Source organism: Oncorhynchus tshawytscha, linkage group LG32 (assembly GCF_018296145.1).
Source record: "Oncorhynchus tshawytscha isolate Ot180627B linkage group LG32, Otsh_v2.0, whole genome shotgun sequence".
Taxonomy (NCBI): Eukaryota; Metazoa; Chordata; class Actinopteri; order Salmoniformes; family Salmonidae; genus Oncorhynchus; species Oncorhynchus tshawytscha.
In genome coordinates this window covers 8,617,288-8,632,660 of record NC_056460.1, presented here as the reverse complement: position 1 = coordinate 8,632,660, position 15,373 = coordinate 8,617,288, and the positions used below count along the sequence as shown (strand labels likewise).

Genomic DNA, 15,373 nt, shown 5'->3' with positions numbered 1-15,373 from the left:
CAGCCTTCGCTTTGTAAGACACCTCCGTTTCCTCTTTAAAGCCTCAAAGTGCCTTCAAAGTGAAACTGGCGCCTTTCATCGGTGCCCTCTGCCACCCTGCCCCTGGCTAACCGCGGCTGGGGCCACCGCTGCCCTGGCTCTGTACCCACGTCAATCTATGCCCGTATGGGATTGTTACACACACACACACACACACACACACACACACCCACCCACCCTCCCAAAAGGGTCAGAGTTTCCAACAGGACGGTACAGAAGACAGAGGTCCTAATAAAAAGACCTACTGTCCAGTAGCAGTACAGTTGCAGCCAAACAAAGGTGGTTCACAGAGAGGGAGTTCTTTAAACCGGTGTCTGAGAGGGGAGGCCACAGGCAGAACATAGCCACCCAAACACCCACCCACCCACCCACCCACCCACACACCCTCGTTCACCCTGTCACTCCCTCATTCTTCAGGGGTGGAAAAAAGAAAAAAAAGGCGTGTTATATTTGGAGTTCTCCAAACTAAACAGGCTCAGTGTTCCGCCGGTCCGTATCCCTGTATAATCAAGTCAGCTGGTATTTATTTTATTGGCAGCGTCGAGGCCCTTCCATGTCAAAGTGAGGGTAAGGCTCGGCTCGCAGGGCTGAAAACCACTTTAGGAAGACACACACACATACACACGGAAAAAAAAGAGGCCCTTTAACAAAATGGAATGAGTTTCTCTTGGCTCGGGTTAGGAAGCCCTTGAACCATATAATAAAGCATAATTTGAACGTTTTCGTTGAGGGCGCGCAATGTAATTAAAAATAAGTTTCAGGCATAGTTCGGCGTCTCGGGTTCCAGATTCAGAATGACCTCGGCATATTTCTAACTGTAAATATAGCAGTACAAGTGCGGCTCAGTCGAAAATCACTCTGGCGCGGAGACACACGAGGGGAAAGAGTCGAGGGTTCCTTTCTGTGACCAGCCTCAATGAAATACGACTATCCGGGTAGAAAGACAAACTTTAAAATTCAATCTAGGAGTATTATTGTTATTCCAAGGTAGAAGAACGAGGCGAGGCGAGAGCGAGCGTTGCCAGAACAGGATTCGCTGGACCGAAGCGGTCACAATCCTGAAGTTGGCACAGGTTTGGTACCCGAGGTCCCAGCGAATCAAAAGCTCCTTTATTGAGTACTACCTCGCTATAACCTCCCTCTCCCTTTACACTTTGCGTGAACAGCGGGGAGAAGGCCACCAAGGGTCGTCCAAGAGGCGCTGTTGTGCTGACTACTACCCACAAAGGAGTGTGTGTTTGTGGCGCTGGAGCTCAACCCTCAAATCACCAATCATCTACCCAGGCTCCGGAAAGGAGGGGAGACTTTCCCATTGGCAGTGGATGGCCAAGTTCTCCCTAAGGGCAGACAAGGGAAGTATTGCACTATATAGGGAATAGGATGTCAGCCAATCACTACCCTAGCACCACAAAGGTAGCTTTCACAAGCCTGGGGCTGCCTCCCTGTCTCACTCACAAAGAGCCCCCATAGGCACTGACAATAACACTCCGCTTACAGACAGGATGTTTACAGTATTTAGGCTACATAAAATGTGTCTATACATCACAAAGACACAAACAAAACATGACACAGACTAAAAATACATAAAGACCCATCCAAAGGCCTTGACGACGCTCTGTTTTACAGAAATGACGTTTACAGAATTTAAGCGGCCAAAAAGGTGTTTGTATGGCACACACCGTGGTAAACAAAACTAACTTCAAATACATAGAGATCGCGTCATAAAATACATTTTATTCATTCGCTCGCCTTCATTTCACCAGGTAAGTTCGACGCCCCATCGCACACCAAATATAAACGACTCGCTTGAAAACTACAACGCAGACATTGTCGTAATGCTGCAGAAATAGATACACACACGTTTAGTCAGGAACATACATGTGAGAGACAGACGGACAGTGTGGCTGAGTGCAGACCACAGCGACGTGGATGTGTGAGACATGTCTAGCAGTCTGAAGGTCTTTTCCAGTCAGAGGCTGAACCAGCAACCAGTCAGTCAAATATAAAACGGTCGGTGCTGCGTTGACAAAACAGCAGGTAAATGCCACTCCACCCGATTACAGAAATAGCTTTTATTGTTTCTCTATTCTGTCACTTATTTGTCTATCCCGCCGACCACCAAACCACTAGCAGTGGGCTAAGTCTCATCTCAGTCTCCTTGATTATCTGATTAAAATTAGTGTCTCCATCTTTCTATTCTTCTGTTACTACTCTTTCATTTACTTCCTCTCCCTTTCCTCCACATCCAATCACACCCTACCTCTTTCACAAATCGCATCTCAATCTACCCCTAACTATTCTACTCCTCTCCTTCTCTCGCTCTCTACTACAGGACCCCTTCATTTCCTGGCCATTAGTCTAGGCAGGGTGGAGAGCACAGGAACGAAAGAAAGAGGAGAGTGAGATGGAGAAAGAGAAGAGAGCGAAGGTAAGGGAGCCCGAAAGTGAGAGAGAGAAAGAGAGAGTGAAGGAGAGAGCGAACGAGAGAGGTGAGAGCGTGAAAGTGAGAGAGAGCGAAGGAGAGAGAGAGCGAGAGAGGTGAGAGCGCGAAAGTGAGAGAGAGCGAAGGAGAGAGAGAGCGAGAGAGCGAAAGTGAGAGAGAGCGAAGGAGAGAGAGAGCGAGAGAGGTGAGAGAGCGAGAGAGGTGAGAGCGCGAAAGTGCAAGAGAGGTGAGAGGAGAGAAAAAGGAGAGCGGGAGAGAAGGAGAAGAAGAGCGAGAGAGGAACCTCATTGCAGAACAGTAGTCTGCACTTTGGTGCATAACTCTCACATTCCTCTCCTTCCACATCCTCCTTTCTCTCACATTCTCTAAATCTCTCCCTCGCTCTGGTATACAACTACACATTCAATTCCTTCCTTCCCAACCCTATAAAGTGTGACAACATAGCGATAGTGACAACTTACTTAAACACCAATAAGTGGTCAGGCTATTGTCCTACCTTTGCCTTACATGGAATGAAATAAGAACTCGAAACCTCAATCAAAAACCAAAGCACCACTAACTAGGGGCTTCGTAGCGTTCTGTTTTTCTAGGGGGGTCACACACTGGAACACAGCATACTGTCTCTAACAGCGAGGTAACGCTTATCGTGAGGCCATCATCAATAGCATGTCCTCTCTGACAAACTTAAATGGCCCGAGGAATCCCGGCAAAAAAACATTTATCAAGCGTGTTGTGGGCCACGGTGGTTGTTGGGTGAAATATTCTGAAATCCTGGGGCTGATCGAAGACAGATGTGCTGCTGATGGCAGGCCAGGCCTGGCTGCAGCACCGCTAGGCTAGCTAGCTAATATGTTTTCCAGCAGCTTAGCGCAGAGCGTTCTGGGATGGGCCAGTAGGGGTGTTACTGGAGTCAGGGGAGTCCTCAATGTTTGGAAGGGGTGACACACACACACACACACACACACACACACACACACACACACAGTGTGTGTCCCGGGATAAATACACCCCCCCATTCATGGAGGAGACTCTCTCCATGCAGACACAATGCTGGATTTTAGTTGTAGCATTTTTGTGGCCGTTTTGTTTGTTTGCTTTGGCACCTTTCAACACCCCTCATTATCACATCTATGCAGGCAACCATTCACTTACACTACTGACTATGTACACCATTGTTCATTGTATATAGGCTACTTCAATTATTAAATATATATATCTTTTTTTATCTCTACGTTGTCTCCCTTTTGGTTACGGGCTTCGAGTCGGTTCGTGACAACACTTACAGACACGTAAACATGCAATACACACACTCAATTCATAAACAGGGTTTACACACACACTCTTTGTCCTCCCTCCCGGTCCAAGATAGCTCACTCTCCTCCCCAGACGGTGCTAACGTCTCCATCAGACACACCCTTCTATCAGCCGCATCTGGTCTCACTTTGCCTGTTTACTTGCCTGTTGTCAGTCAGTAAGGACTGTTTATAGTTCCGGCTGAGAACTAGTCAGCAATCAAACAAGATGTCCGTGTTCTGCTAAGTGCCTTTAATACCCAATAAAACACGATTGTGCGAGCGCCAACAAAGCCATAAAAAGAAAGAAAACTGTGTCTTCATAGAAGTGTGCTGACTGGGGGGGGTGGAAGAATTGTTGCCTTCATAGAAGTGTGCTGACTGAGGGGGGTGGAAGAAATGTTGCCTTCATAGAAGTGTGCTGACTGATGTTGCCTTCTAGGGGGAATGTTGCCTTCATAGAAGTGTGCTGACTGAGGGGGAGAAATGTTGCCTTCAGCGAAGTGTGCCGACTGAGGGGATGTGGAAGAAATGTTGCCTTCATAAAAGTGTGCTGCTGAGGGGGTGGAATAAATGTTGCCTTCAGAGAAGTGTGCTGCTGAGGGGGTGGAATAAATGTTGCCTTCATAGAAGTGTGCTGACAGAGGGGTGGAAGAAATGTTGCCTTCATAGAAGTGTGCTGAATGAGGGGGGGTGGAAGAAATGTTGCCTTCATAGAAGTGTGATGACTGAGAGGGTGGAAGAAATGTTGCCACATTGCAGCCTTGTTTAAATGGAGTCTGGGGTTTAAATTCCAGGGAGAGACGATTGGCTCCTGACTAACTAGTAACACACACACACACACACACACCTGTGCTCAGCACAGACAGTTCTAAAAGTATTTTGTAAAAATACTAAACAGCACTAAAGCACTAGAATGCGATAGGGTAGTGACTAGCGGCATAACACCCTTTGAGGTACAACAAAGGCATATACATAGACAATTAAATAAGACACTATTGGATCTGACTGCTGCCACCAAGTGTATTTTATGCAAGTCAACAGTGTGTGGGAGTTTATTGCTTTGGTTTGCATTTCTTTACTTTTCCCTCATCCGTGAAAAAAAAACACATTCCAAGTGTCCAAAAGCAGCTTCTTTCAGAGTGCTGCAAATCTTGCCCTCAAAAGGGAATAAGACAGTGTTGTGCATCAGCGTAAACTCACTAAGCTAGCTCCACTACCGGGGGGGCCATTTTGACACATACGGATATGATTTGTGCCGAATGACCAGATGTTGATTTCACAAACACGTGTCTCGTGCCAGGTGCTGTTATTGCAAGGTTTCACCCGAGAATTCATACAAAAATACCTTTTCTTATTAAAAGAAGAAAAAAAAGGACACATTCTTGGTGTAAGACAAGAAATTCAAGCTTCCTATACCATAGCTGAGATTTACCTCGTTCCCAACTGGGTTTAGCTCCTGCCGTGTCCACCTGACTGTGTGCAAAGCAATGTGGGTAATAGCGCATGGTAACTGGACTGTTCCTCTGAGGCGCACGGTACACGGCTGGTGTTTGAACAGCTGCTCAGGAGGGGGGGATACTGGCATGCACACACCACACACACACACACCTGCTGGCTTACTGCAGAGAGAGGTCTAGCCTAGCAGCATCTGATCCACATTACAGTGTTTCCTCAGTAGTGGGACGGCTCCAGCCCTAACCCCAGATCCAGCCCAGAGGCCTTTCAAGGCATGCCACTACCTGAGGTTCAGCTGAGGCAGCTCGCTGACAAACTGTTTGCGCACAGACAGACTGCCAGGAGTGTGTGTGCATGTTTAGTGAACCTGAATTGCATGTGAAAATCAACAATGGCGAAGCTACACACACACAGACGGCCCACCGGTCACACGTTGTCAGCATTTTTTTCCAGTCTGCGTCTTACGCTGCTGTTGTGATGCGTGTGGTGAAAGGTTGCCGAGTTTGCACACACACACACACGTGTGTGGTTGAGTGGTGTGAATCAGTATTGTTGTTTGTCACCCCCTGAAGTGTGGTGTGTGTGTGTGTGTGTGTGTAGGGTTACCTGAGGTTAGTGTTCTGGCTCTGGCTCTCCATGGCCACGCGGGAACCGTTTGGACTAGGACCGTTTGGACCAGGGCTGTTTGGACCAGGGGGGTTTGGACTAGGGAGGAAAAGAGGGAGCGAGAGAGAGAGCAACAAACCAACAGTGATATAAAATAGGACAAAGATCTGACACCATCACACAGCAGATGGATTCACTAGCAGCGGGTAGAATGCTTCCTCTGCATTTTTGCTACCATGATATTTCACTGTGATCTAGAAAATAGGCAAACCCAGTGTTTTCAGCTACAAAAATGCATGACCCCTGAGTAGACCGTAACGGTAAAGGCCCCAGCTCGAGTCGAAGGTCACAGTCGAAGGTCACAGCCTGAACGGTGACAGCGTTTGCACTCACTTGAGGACCAGGTGGAGGTTGGCGGAGAGGCGCGGGTCGGTGAACTGCGTGGTTCGGTTGTTGTGGTCCACAAAGTAGACGCGTCCCGTTGCCGTGTTGCGGATCTCCCAGCCCGGCGGCAGAGGACCCAGCTCCTCACAGTTGACGTTGCTCAGATCCCTGGGCAGGAAAATAGGACCACAGGAGTCCGTGAACACAACTAAACCATAACCACGTCAACTCCATTGCTCACTCAACCTAGGGTGCTAAAACAACAAGGGTATAAATACAATGAGTATAACACTACAGTATTTACTACTATTATCATCATTATACTTGATTGAGTATTAATCATCTAGGTGAATGAGAGTATATGATCTTTTATAGTGTAAAACCAGGCTTTTATAGTACGACTTGTAAACACTGTCACTACTGTTCGACGTCTTTATTCTACCAGTTAGGTAGGATTATTGAGTGCAAATTGGTCTTCCTAAGTATACAAAAATCTTTTCTCCAAGTATAAAAAAGGACATCCCAGAGGCGTGCCTAAATTCAACTCGGCAGAGTCGGATCGATCGCAAAACATCTGAGAAAACACTTTGAATAATTTTTTAAAATTCCCTATCGGTCTCTACTCCCCCGTGAACCTAACATTCTTTTCTGTTGAAACGTAAAACCCTGAAGTGGGATGTTTTAACTGTCCACTGAGGACTCGTCGTTAAAACAGTCTGCACATGCCTGGCTAAGCTGTTTCGTGACATAATAGGTGTTTAACTCGTTCTGGGCCAAATGACCATGATTCAAGGTTGAATCTTAAGGACATTGAATCTCTGAAGACTTCGATATGTTCATTATTTGGGATAAATCGGTGTGTGTGTATTAGCGTATCACTGAACAAGAAGTACAGTGGAGTGTTCGATTGAACCTTTTGGGAAACAGTTAAGGAAGGTGAGGAAAGGTCAGGGCACACAACCAGGGTTGTGTTCATTAGGCATCAGAAGAAGAAAAGACTGAAATAGGGAGGTCTACCTGGACTTAAGAGACATTTTAAAACGTTTTCCAAAGAATGCCTTAATGAACACGACCCAGAAGACAGACTAAACAAGTCTAACAGCGAAAGGTCAATTGTCAAAGTTCCTAGTCTGTGTGAAGGAGAGAGAGCGAGAGAGGGAGTGACAGATTGTTGTTGTTATATGTATAGTTATTTTGACCCTTCATCATTGTTATTACTGTTCTGTTGACAATATAGATTATTATGTTAACTATGTTGATATTGTAAATCCCCAAAGTAAGCGTTTGGCAAATATACATTGTTACCTCATGTCAATAAAACAAATTGAATTAAGAGGAGACACACAGAGAGACAGGCAGAGAAAAGCAGAGACACGGACAGACAGAGACACGGACAGACAGAGACACGGACAGAGGTGAGTGTGTGTTCATAGCATTGTGTACCTGGGCACTCGGGGGTCGTGCCATGTGCTGACGCCCGTCTGGGTGTGGAGGAAGTACACCTGACCCTGCTGTGTGGTTCTCTGCTCTGTGGGGGGGGGACACACACAGAAAGACAACACTGTGAGAAAAGCTGAGGGAATCTTAAAGATAGCACACCCTTTTGTTCTTCAATTCTTTCAACTTAAAACGACACACAAATGAGTGTTTATGTTCTAAAAAATATGGACAGGACATTAGTGTAGGTGTAACCACCCGGTATGTGCGCACTGACGGTGACACCGGGGTGTGTGCCTGGTCCATGCACATGTAGTCCCTCATTCACCCCCATTAACACTCATTTCCTTCTGACACCACACAACCACGCACCTCTCACTCCCTCTGGCCTTAAGTGAGTCACCTCTGCCAAGAACACTGGGCATTTTCAGGGGCATGGATCACCGCTAGAGGTCGACCGATTAATCGGAATGGCCGGTTAATTAGGGCCGATTTCAAGTTTTCATAACAAACGGAAATCGGTATTTTTGGACACCGATTTGGCCCTAATTTTTTTTTTTACACCTTTATTTAACTAGGCAAGTCAGTTGACTTCTCTAGGGTAGGGGGCAGCAGTCGGAATTTTGGATGAAAAGCATGCCCAAATTCAACTGCCTGCTACTCGGGCCCAGAATGATTCTGAAAAATGAGGGAGTAAGTAAAGTCTGAATGAGTGGACCCTGCCGTGTCAGTGCTTTTCATGCTCAATCCCGAGAGCGCGCCTTTCTTGTTTACCTTTTATATTGACAACGTTATTGTCCGGTTGAAATATTATTGATTATTTAGGCTAAAAACAACCTGAGGATTGAATATAAACAAACATCGTGACATGTTTCTATGAACTTTACAGATACAATTTTGATTTTTTTGTCTGCCTGTTTTGACTGCGTTTGAGCCTGTGGATTACTGAAGAAAACACGCAAACAAAACAGAGGTTTTTGGATGTAGAGACTTTATTGAACAAAAGGAACATTTATTGAGTAAATGAATGTCTTCTGAGTGCAACCATATGAAGATCAAAGGTAAGGGATTCGTTTTCTCTATTTCTGACTTGTGTAACTCTGTTTGTAATGATTTGTCTGCTTTCGCCATAAAGTATTTTTAAAATCTGACAGCGGTTGGATTCACAAGAAGTTCATCTTTAAACCTATGTAAAATATGTTTTGTTTATTGAATTTTAATAATGAGTATTTCTGTATTTGAATTTGGCGCTCTGCAATCTCACTGGATGTTGGCCAGGTGGGACGCTAGCATCCCACATACCCTAGAGAGGTTAAGAACGGCGGGTTAACTGCTTAACTGCTTGTTCAGGGGCAGAACGACAGATTTACGCCTTGTCAGCTCGGGGATTCAATCTTGCAACCTTACAGTTAACAAGTCCAACGCTCTTAACCACCTGCCTTACATTACACTCCATGAGGAGCCTACCTGTTACACGAATGCAGTAAGAAGCCAAGGTAAGTTGCTAGCTAGCATTAAACTTATCTTATGAAAAACAATCAATCATAATCACTAGTTAACTACACATGGTTGATGATATTACTAGTTTATCTAGCGTGTCCTGCGTTGCATATAAACGATGCGATGCACATTCGCGAAAAAGGACTGTCGTTACTCCAACGTGTACCTAACCATAAACACCAATGCCTTTCTTAAAATCAATACACAGATGTATTTTTAAACCTGCATATTGAGTTAATATTGCCTGCTAATATGAATCTCTTTTAACTAGGGAAATTGTGTCACTTCTCTTGCAACAGAGTCAGGGTATATGCAGCAGTTTGGGCCCCCTGGCTCGTTGCAAACTGTGTGAAGACTATTTCTTCCTAACAAAGACAGCCAACTTTGCCAAACGGGATGATTTAACAAAAGCGCATTTGAGAAAAAAGCACAATCGTTGCACAACTGTACCTAACCATAAACATCAATGCCTTTAAAATCAATACACAGAAGTATATATTTTTAAACCTGCATATTTACCTAAAAGAAATCCAGGTTAGCACGCAATATTAACCAGGTGAACTTGTGTCACTTCTCTTGTGTTCATTGCACGCAGAGTCAGGGTATATGCAACAGTTTGGGCCGCCTGGCTCGTTGCGAACTAATTTGCCTGAATTTTACGTAATTATGATGTAACAGGAATATTTAGACTTATGGATGCCACCCGTTAGATAAAATACGTAACGGTTCCATATTTCACTGAAAGAATAAACATTTGGTTTTTGTGATTATAGTTTCCGGATTCGACCATTTAATGACCAAAGGCTCGTATTTCTGTGTGTTATTATGTTATAATTAAGTCTATCATTTGATAGAGCAGTCTGACTGAGCGATGGTAGGCACCAGCAGGCTCGTAAGCATTCATTCAAACAGCACTTTAGTGCGTTTGCCAGCAGCTCTTCGCAATGCTTCAAGCATTGAGCTGTTTATGACTTCAAGCCTATCAACTCCCGAGATTAGGCTGGTGTAACCGATGTGAAATGGCTAGCTAGTTAGCGGGGTGTGCGCTAATAGCGTTTCAAACATCACTCGCTCTGAGACTTGGAGTAGTTGTTCCCCTTGCTCTGCATGGGTAACGCTGCTTCGAGGGTGGCTGTTGTCGATGTGTTCCTGGTTCAAGCCCAGGTAGGAGCGAGGAGAGGGACGGAAGCTATACTGTTACACTGACAATACTAAAGTGCCTATAAGAACATCCAATAGTCAAAGGTTAATGAAATACAAATGGTATAGAGAGAAATAGTCCTATAATTCCTATAATAACTACAACCTAAAACTTCTTACCTGGGAATATTGAAGACTCATGTTAAAAGGAACCACCAGCTTTCATATGTTGTCATGTTCTGAGCAAGGAACTGAAACGTTAGCTTTCTTACATGGCACATATTGCACTTTTACTTTCTTCTCCAACACTTTGTTTTTGCATTATTTAAACCAAATTGAACATGTTTCATTATTTATTTGAGGCTAAACTGATTTTATTGATGTATTATATGAAGTTAAAATAAGTGTTCATTCAGTATGGTTTGTAATTGTCATTATAACAAAACAAAAAAAAGGCCAATTAATAATTTTTTTTGGTCCTCCAATAATAAGTATCGGCGTTAAAAAAAAACACAATCAGTCGACCTCTAATCACCGCCATTCTAACCGAATGCCATTCATCACCACCCGTATCATTTCCTTCAGACTCTGGTTCAGTTCTTCTACAGAGCTCAGTGTTGAGCCTTGAGTTTATGCAGCTCAACAGAGGCCCAAGAGCTCTGCAGGAGATGTACACTGAGTGTACAAAATGTTCCATGACAGACAGACTGACCAGGTGAAGGCTCTGATCCCTTGACGTCACTTTGTGAAATCCACTTCAAAGCAGTGTAGATGAAGGGGAGGAGTCCGGTTAAAGAAGGATTTTTTTAAGCCTTCAGACATGGATTGTGTATGTGTGCCATTCAGAGGGTGAATGGGCAAGACGAAAGATTGAAGCTCCTTTTAAACGGTGTACAGTAGCAGGCACACCGTTTCGTGTCAAAGAGCTGCAACGCAAGCTGGTTCTTTCACACTCAACAGTTTCCCGCGTGTGTCAAGAAGGGTTCACCACCCAAAAGACATCCAGTCAACTTGACACAACTGTGGGAAGCATTGGAGTCAACATGGGCCAGCATTCCCTGTGGAACGCTTTCGACACCTTGTCGAGTCCATGCCACAACGAATGTTTGGTATCTTCATCATTTATGAACTTGCTAAGTTGTATATGAAAACAGGAGGTAGAAAGAGGATGGGGAACTTCCACAGAACAGGGAGATTGTGGTGGCTGGTGGCCCCGGCGCTGTGAACCAGTGTATTGCTGCAGCATATCAACAATGGTGCAATACACATTCAACTGTTGACACTCAACGTGTCAATGTTTTTTTTGTTTTTTTTTTTTTAAATCTCTCGTCCTCAGGCCAGCCGCTATCACATATACAGAGAGAGAATCGGCTGGCGGACCAGACGACAAAAAAATTAAGGGAACACTAAAATAACACATCCTAGATCTGAATGAATGAAATATTCTTATTAAATACTTTTTTCTTGACATAGTTCAATGTGCTGACAACAAAATCACACAAATTATCAATGGAAATCAAATTTATCAACCCATGGAGCTCTGGATTTGGAGTCACAGTCAAAATTAAAGTGGAAAACCACACTACAGGCTGATCCAACTTTGATGTAATGTCCTTAAAACAAGTCAAAATGAGGCTCAGTAGTGTGTGTGGCCTCCACATGCCTGTATGACCTCCCTACAACGCCTGGGCATGCTCCTGATGAGGTGGCGGATGGTCTCCTGAGGGATCTCCTCCCAGACCCGGACAAAAGCATCCACCAACTCCTGGACAGTCTGTGGTGCAAGTTGGTGGATGGAGCGAGACATGATATCCCAGATGTGCTCAATTGGATTCAGGTCTGGGGAACTGGCGGGCCAGTCCATAGCATCAATGCCTTCCTCTTGCAGGAACTGCTGACACACTCCAGCCACATGAGTTCTAGCATTGTCTTGCATTAGGAGGAACCCAGGGCCAACCGCACCAGCATATGGTCTCACAAGGGGTCTGAGGATCTCATCTCGGTACCTAATGGCAGTCAGGCTACCTCTGGCGAGCAAATGGAGGGCTGTGCGGCCCCCCAAAGAAATGCCACCACACACCATGAATGACCCACCGCCAAACCGGTCATGCTGGAGGAGGTTGCAGGCAGCAGAACGTTCTCCACGGCGTCTCCAGACTCTGTCACGTGTGTCACATGTGCTCAGTGTGAACCTGCTTTCATCTGTGAAGAGCACAGGGCACCAGTGGCGAATTTGCCAATCTTGGTGTTCTCTGGCAAATGCCAAACGTCCTGCACGGTGTTGGGCTGTAAGCACAACCCCCCCCACCTGTGGATTTCGGGCCCTCATTACACCCTCATGGAGTCTGTTTCTGACCGTTTGAGCAGACACATGCACATTTGTGGCCTGCTGGAGGTCCTTTTGCATCGCTCTGGCAGTGCTCCTCCTTGCACAAAGGCAAAGGTAGCGGTCCTGCTGCTGGGTTGTTGCCCTCCTACGGCCTCCTCCACGTCTCCTTATGTACTGGCCTGTCTCCTGGTAGCGCCTCTATGCTCTGGACACTACGCTGACAGACACAGCAAACCTTCTTGCCACAGCTCTCATTGATGTGCCATCCTGGATGAGTTGCTCTACCTGAGCCACTTGTGTGGGTTGTAGACTCCGTCTCATGCTACCAGAGTGAAAGCACCGCCAGCATTCAAAAGTGACCAAAACATCAGCCAGGAAGCATAGGAACTGAGAAGTGGTCTGTGGTCACCAACTGCAGAACCACTCCTTTATTGGAAGTGTCTTGCTAATTGCCTATAATTTCCATCTGTTGTCTATTCCATTTGCACAACAGCATGTGAAATTTATTGTCAATCAGTGTTGCTTCCTAAGTGGACAGTTTGATTTCACAGAAGTGTGATTGACTTGGAGTTACATTGTGTTGTTTAAGTGTTCCCTTTATTTTTTTGAGCAGTGTACATAAATTAACTGTGTGTTGGTCTCCGGCTGTAAAAGTCAAAACTGGTCCAACACTGTGTGCACAGGATGCTCGAAATAGCTGCACTCCATAGCAACAGCCTAGCAACCACCAGCCTGTAGTACTTAAATCTTATTGCATAATGTATGAAATACATTCCATCTGCATGTATAATGTATACAAGACGGAGGCTGTACAGAGGGAACAATAATAATATCTGACGCGTCGAGAAGGGCAGACGTGGTGGTTGATCAGAAACACACAAATGAAAACCAGTTCCCCTCGAATGCACCCTTTCCTGTCCTCCAAATGAGGGAAATGTTCTCTCTCCCTTCCCCTCAAGCACTCTTGCTCTCCTCCTCTTGGGCTCACTCTCTCCTACTCTCACCCCCCCCACAACCTTCCTCTCTCCGTCTCTCCTTTGTGGGAATATCACTCGGCACTGCGAGAACACTTGAGCGCTGGGAAGTGTTGGCAAACATGGGGAAGTGAGGAGAAGAGGGGCGAGGAGAGAAGAGGGGCCTTGAAAACACAGCCTGCGCTGACTGCAGCTGTTATGGCGTGGTGCTGTGGGAAGAGGGAAGCCGAGAGAGGGAGGGAGCTGAGAAAAGTAAGGAGGGACAGAGGGATCTAGAGAGACACAGAGGGTAAAGGCTGTGGTTGTAGTAGCAGGGAGATTGTTGTACTACCCTCTCAAAGGCTGATAACAAAGCCATGTATACCCTGGTATTACCCTGCTACATGGATACTGCAAGCTCCATTCATTCCTTTCACTGATAATTACAGAGTGTGTGTTCATATGTGCGTACTTGTGTGTGTGACTATCTCTGAGTCAGGTCAGTTGAGGTGTGTTTATGTAAGCATGTGACTGTGCTTACAGAAGCCTTTGGCACATCATGCTAGCTGAGTGAGCGAGTGTCTCTCTCTCTCTCTCCTTGATAATGAGTAACTACACACATATTCCTTAGGTAGATCAGGCAGAGGGTGTTGTGTATCTGACTGCACCCCTGTCCTCTCCATATCCCTTTGGTAGGTCATGCGGCTTTGTAGGCTTGTGTGTGTGCTTCTGTAACCACATCACCTGACCACCATATTCCCTCAGGTAGGTCAGGCAGTGTGGAAAATGAGTGTGTATACATTAGTTATGTGACTGTGTGTGTTAGTGTATATGTTTGTATGCCCGGTATGCCGGTTTTGTTGATGTTGTGCGTCTCACCGTATCCCTCGGGCAGGTCCGGCGGGGTGTGGAGGTGGGTCCTGCTCATGTAGTTCCTGTGTCTCTGGGAGCGGACGCGTCTCTCCTGGACCCGCGCGTCACTGCCACTGCTGGGCAGCACACCGATGGCCGCCCCGTTGGGTGTCATGACCGGAGTGTTCTCATCCACCACGCAGCTGAGGGGCCGCCCGGAGGGGCTGGAGTACTCAGACGCCGGCCTGGAAAGGAAGGGGGGACAAAGGTTGAGACAAGATCTAAGAAAGTGTGCACATTTGACGGGGTATTGGTTTGTGTGTGTGTGTAAACGTGTGATGGCGTCAGACTGGGTTTGTCCCCCTGCCTGTGTGTGTCTTAGTGGCAGTCTAGTCCATGAGAGTGGCAGGAAAGCAACTGATAAGATGACTGGTCAAAGGGAGGAAGAAAAAGGAGAGAGAGCCCCCCCCCCCCCCCCAGACCACTTTGTCTGGCCATCCAGGGCCACTGATGCCTTGGTTATCTCCTTGGACAAACCCCCCGCCTTAACCCCTGCCTCACCCACCTCCTCTCCCCTAACCCAATCCCACAGCACACTACTCCCCAGCCAGCTTAAAGAAAAATAGGAAGGCCAGCTCCAGAGGGGTAATTTATTTGTTTGCTTACTTCCTTTATCGGCTCCACTGATACGGGGGCCATGTAAGGAAGGCGACAGTTGTTCCAGGAGAAAAGGTGGGCCAGGCCAAACCTGGCTGGCCCTATTTATGGGACTGAGCCTTTCAGGAAATTGATAGGAACTCACTCATTAGGCTGCCCGGTAACTGGTTTGTTTCCCTTTTCCAATAGTGCATGGACGGCAAGGCACAATATACTACTAGACAAGCTTGATTTGCATGGAGAGGTTGTAGTTGTGGCATATAAGCAACTGTTTCCCTTAGGA

At 46.1% G+C, this 15,373-nt stretch overlaps 1 protein-coding gene across 5 annotated transcripts in view; it reads right to left on the bottom strand.

The window, feature by feature from the left end:
• LOC112230328 (E3 ubiquitin-protein ligase SMURF2-like) overlaps positions 1–15,373 on the bottom strand; it is a 75,665-nt gene that overhangs the window by 17,528 nt on the left and 42,764 nt on the right. For all 5 annotated transcript variants that reach the window (XM_042310798.1, XM_042310799.1, XM_042310800.1 and 2 more), the window contains exons 8-11: positions 14,461–14,678; positions 7,666–7,750; positions 6,232–6,390; positions 5,839–5,937 (exon numbers count right to left, since the gene is read on the bottom strand). In XM_042310798.1, coding sequence (XP_042166732.1) covers positions 5,839–5,937; positions 6,232–6,390; positions 7,666–7,750; positions 14,461–14,678 — 561 coding nt within the window. The remainder of the gene's footprint in view (positions 1–5,838; positions 5,938–6,231; positions 6,391–7,665; positions 7,751–14,460; positions 14,679–15,373) is intronic.